Source organism: Atta cephalotes (genome assembly GCF_000143395.1).
Source record: "Atta cephalotes unplaced genomic scaffold scaffold00002, whole genome shotgun sequence".
NCBI lineage: Eukaryota > Metazoa > Arthropoda > Insecta > Hymenoptera > Formicidae > Atta > Atta cephalotes.
In genome coordinates this window covers 344,043-348,350 of record NW_012130066.1, presented here as the reverse complement: position 1 = coordinate 348,350, position 4,308 = coordinate 344,043, and the positions used below count along the sequence as shown (strand labels likewise).

The 4,308-nt window shown below is 33.4% G+C and overlaps 1 protein-coding gene across 1 annotated transcript in view; it reads right to left on the bottom strand.

The window, feature by feature from the left end:
• Positions 1-4,308, bottom strand: part of LOC105619188 (sodium/hydrogen exchanger 3) — a 19,708-nt gene that overhangs the window by 1,766 nt on the left and 13,634 nt on the right. Inside the window, exons 9-16 of the mRNA XM_012200717.1 lie at positions 3,878-4,093; positions 3,658-3,793; positions 3,099-3,239; positions 2,941-3,013; positions 2,760-2,864; positions 2,429-2,530; positions 1,915-2,082; positions 1,486-1,644 (exon numbers count right to left, since the gene is read on the bottom strand). Of these exons, the coding sequence (XP_012056107.1) occupies positions 1,486-1,644; positions 1,915-2,082; positions 2,429-2,530; positions 2,760-2,864; positions 2,941-3,013; positions 3,099-3,239; positions 3,658-3,793; positions 3,878-4,093 (1,100 nt within the window). The remainder of the gene's footprint in view (positions 1-1,485; positions 1,645-1,914; positions 2,083-2,428; positions 2,531-2,759; positions 2,865-2,940; positions 3,014-3,098; positions 3,240-3,657; positions 3,794-3,877; positions 4,094-4,308) is intronic.

The following is a 4,308-nucleotide window of genomic DNA, read 5'->3' as shown; positions in this document are numbered from 1 at the left end:
ATATATATATATATATATATATATATATATATATATATATAAAATAAAATATATATGTATATATATATAAAATATATGTCTATCGCATAAATTAAGATTATTGCAATATCTGTAAATTGATTATTTTTCATATTCGTTAAATTGAAAAGTTGAGTTAAAAATCGATATACTTGTTTTTCAAAATCGCATTATTTTAACAATTGGGAATATTTTCCATTTATTTTAGTTCAGATTATAGCCACACTCATATAATAATAACTAAAAATCGTTTTGAATTTTTTGTTTCAATTAAGTTGGAAAGTAAAATGTCAACCGCCGATATATTTTTTTATATTTTGTGTTTAAATTTACGTAATTTAAAAACTAATACACATTTAGCCATATAAAAATTTATAGAATATTTAAATACATACAAGTGGATAATAAAAGTGCAGAAAAATGTGTACAATTTCCTTTAAAAATGTTTTTCAAAAGCTACTTTTTTGCGCTTGACTAGAATATTCCTTATCGTAATTAGTTCCACGCGCGCGATAAAAAAAACTTTTTTATCTTCTTTTATATCTGTTCTCAAAGCATATTCTCTTTCTACTATAACCGATATTTTAGATTTAGAAAATATTTTATTTGAAAAATTTTAATTTACACGTACATTTGATAAACGAAATAGGATAATAAAATTGATACATTGATAGATTAATGTATCTTGAATTTAAGCAGATACTAAATATATTTATTGGAAACCGGTTTTTCCGCCACAAACGCTATTGCAAATATGACAGCAAACACTAATGTCTTAATGATAAAAATATAAAAAGTGAAAAATGATTAACAACAATGAATAATAGGTAAAAAATTAATAAGTTTATGATTTCAATCACTTTTGTTATATGACAATATTAATAAACAGAGCTAAAACTGTATGAATTTATGACAAAGGAATTAGAATTTCAGAATAAAGATTATAATTTATGCATGCAATTCGTTCACGAAACAATATTTCTTCCATAGCGAAACGACGGTTAGCACGTGTGGGCACTGGCATGTCGATGCTCATTTTGCAATTGCTCACAAAAATAGCTACGAACATGTAACGCAACATGAGTGACGCTCGTCACAACGCATTAAAAAATAGCATACTTCAATGCTTCTCAACGTTTCGCATCTTTCGCGTATTATTTCGAATATTTCCCGCTTAAAGCGTAATAATTTATAGTCGTTATATATCATTGAGTCATTTTGAAATATTATTATTTCAGAACTTTAAAATATGCGAATTTTTTTTTTCGTGATATATTTCGCTAAGTATTCGAAACTTCCTCTATGCATTGAAAACGTTGGAAGGGAATGAAAGGGGGTGTAGAATGGAAATTGAATAATCCGTCTCGGCAGGCATGAAAAAAGAGAGAGGGGGGGGGAGGGAGGGAAGAAAAGGAAAAGAAATAAAAATGAACCACACGTACCCTCCTTCTGCTATGCGTCACGTACCCTTGGTTTTCGCGGGGGAATCCATTTCCGCGGGGGTGTACTCGTCCGTCTCGTCCACCTCGTCGACGGTCTCTTGGCAATCGATACTGTCGGGCGTGCACACGCTCTCGCGTCGAAATAGGCCAATCACGGATTGGACTTTCGGCTGTTCGATCCCACCTGAAAAGCGGAAAGACATATCGAGCATGTAGAAGTACTGCTGGGAATAAATAGGCAGGCGGTGAGCGATTTCACGAGCTGAAAGTTTTCAGAGAGTTGTTAATCTTCTTAGAGGAAAACTGACTTACAGCTATCGTGACGGTCTATTGGTTTTCATATTCGTTACTCTTTTATGAAAAAAAAAAAATCGAAAAAACTTTTTTACGGTACATTAATATTTGACAGCTGAATTGAATTATCTTGTTTTTTTTTCCCCCTTTTTTTTTTTACCTAAGAAAGTGGCGGAGGGCGAACTGTAGGCGAGATATTCTTTATTGGAGCACCAGGCTGGAAATTCGTGCTGCTTGATCGGATGACCCGATTCGTAATCGTCCTCACGTTTCCACGGTAACATAGTTTCCGTAGCCGTAGGGGTGGTTACTCTGTAGCCTTCCGCACCTAGGTCAAATATCGCACAAGACAATAGTAACGGGAGTATGAAATGGAAATTGAAATCGTTATGATTTCGGCGGATGCAATTTTCGATGTCATAAACACGAAAAGTCCGAAGTCTGCCGAAATTATATCGATTTTAAATCCTAAAAAAAATAACAAACGCTCGAAAAATCATGATCACCAATATAAAAAAGACGCAAAAGAGAAAAATCACAGCAATACAAGATCAACGCCTGGTTTGGTTAATGCTGAAAAATAGAAAAAAAATACGCAAAAAAGGAAAAGAACGATTCGCAATAACATAAAACCAATGCTCGAACTCTTTCTTTTTCTCATTTTGAAAACGTACCGTCGCGTCCTATTTTCAAGTCTCCTTCGTCCGTATTTATTGTGTCCATCGACGTAGTAGCGGTGGTAGCGTGTTGATTGTCCGCGTTTACATTCGGCGAATCTTCCGTTTAAAGATTTTAAGCTCTATTAGTCATGACTCTTTTCAAGAAGATAATTCAATAACTACAATCTACATGTACATAAATTGTAATCTTCGCTATATAGATAAGAGAAATCAAGACATCCTGATCGTTTTCATCGTCGCATTTCGTCGATATACCTATATTTTTAACTTCAATCTCATTTTTCAGTTCAATTCGATTTAGTAAGTTAAAGAAAAGTTTTCTTACCGGACGTTCGCGCGGTGAACGTGATCGCTGAATCCCAATCCTCTTTGCTGGAGGGCTTCGAGGTTTCTCCGTTTTCTAACTCATACAGCACGTCATTGATGTAATCTGTGCACGATAATTCATGAGAAAAAAAAAAGAGAAAAAAATTCGGAACTTCGAAGTACAATTAATTTGCACGTACCTTGCGTAAATAGCTTTGTCGAGCCGTTCTGCTGTTGAAATTCTGGGAAACTAACGTGATTCTGTTTGCCATCCTATACAATTGAAATCGATAAAATGGAAAGTCGAAGACGTCGAAATTAAATATGACAAACGATCGAGACGCTGATCGATTCTTACTTTGAGTAACTTTTTGCTGCGTTTATGGCGATGTTTGTGCTCTCCCATCATCCGTCGAATATTCATGTGCATTTTGTAATTGACTTGTGTCGAAAGATCGCGATCATTCACCGCGTGTCGACTGTAGCTCAAACGTCGATGCTAAATAATATATGACGCTTGTAGAAAATTTTTAGACGCAATATTTTTAAATATAATAGAATATTATTAGAATATGCTGATATATTTTCTAATTACAACTTCTTTGATGAATTTAAAATAAATCCTCTTTGACGAAAGAAGTAAATACTAAAATATCGATTTGGAAATTAGAAGAGATCTGCAAATGGATATTTAAAAAGAATATCAGGATATTTTAAAGTAAAAGTAAAACATTTACAAGAAATTATATTTTTTCTGGAGATAAATTGATTTAAAATTTGTCAGAAAAAATATAGTTAAAAAATTTAATAATAGAGGGATTATTACTTTATTACATATAATATATTATGTTAAAGAGCATATATCACGAGCAGACTTTGAATTTGGAGAAAATCTAGACTCGATCATAATCTCTTACCCTTTTGTATGGTTTACAAAGCTCTTCGGCGAGCAGATGGTGGATTCTCGCGTCCGTTAGGTCTTTTTTGGAAGGATTGTACTCCAGTTCCTGCAGATCGATATTCCATCCCGTTTCGAGCTGGCTGCAGCTGGGACTAGAGAGAAAAAGAATGCGATTAGCATTCTTGCGCTTTTATTTTATCAACGACAATTGTTGACGAACAACAGGAATTCCGCACCTTCCATTGAACTGTCCGGTATTGCTGTAATTACGGAATATCGCCGACATACTTTCGGTGCCGCTAATGTTGCCAATAGTGGAGGCATTTCTTCTTATGTAATCTAACGCATCCTTCATCGCCAGCTTCGAGTAAGTTTCCAGAATCTTCGGCTCGGCGCCGCAATGATCTTTCACGAGATAAGGTCGGATGAATTTATTGTCGAATCGCTTGAATCTACAGCAAATCAAGACAGATAATATTTTTATTAGGGAAACAAAAAATAGAAGAGGTAAATAGAAATACTGAAAAAAACATTCTGATAATTAGTCGATACAAATACAATCTACATAATACGTATTCAATACTTTTTTATCTTTATAAAAAATAATATTTCTTATTTAGATATATATATATATATATATATATATATATATATATAAANAAAATAT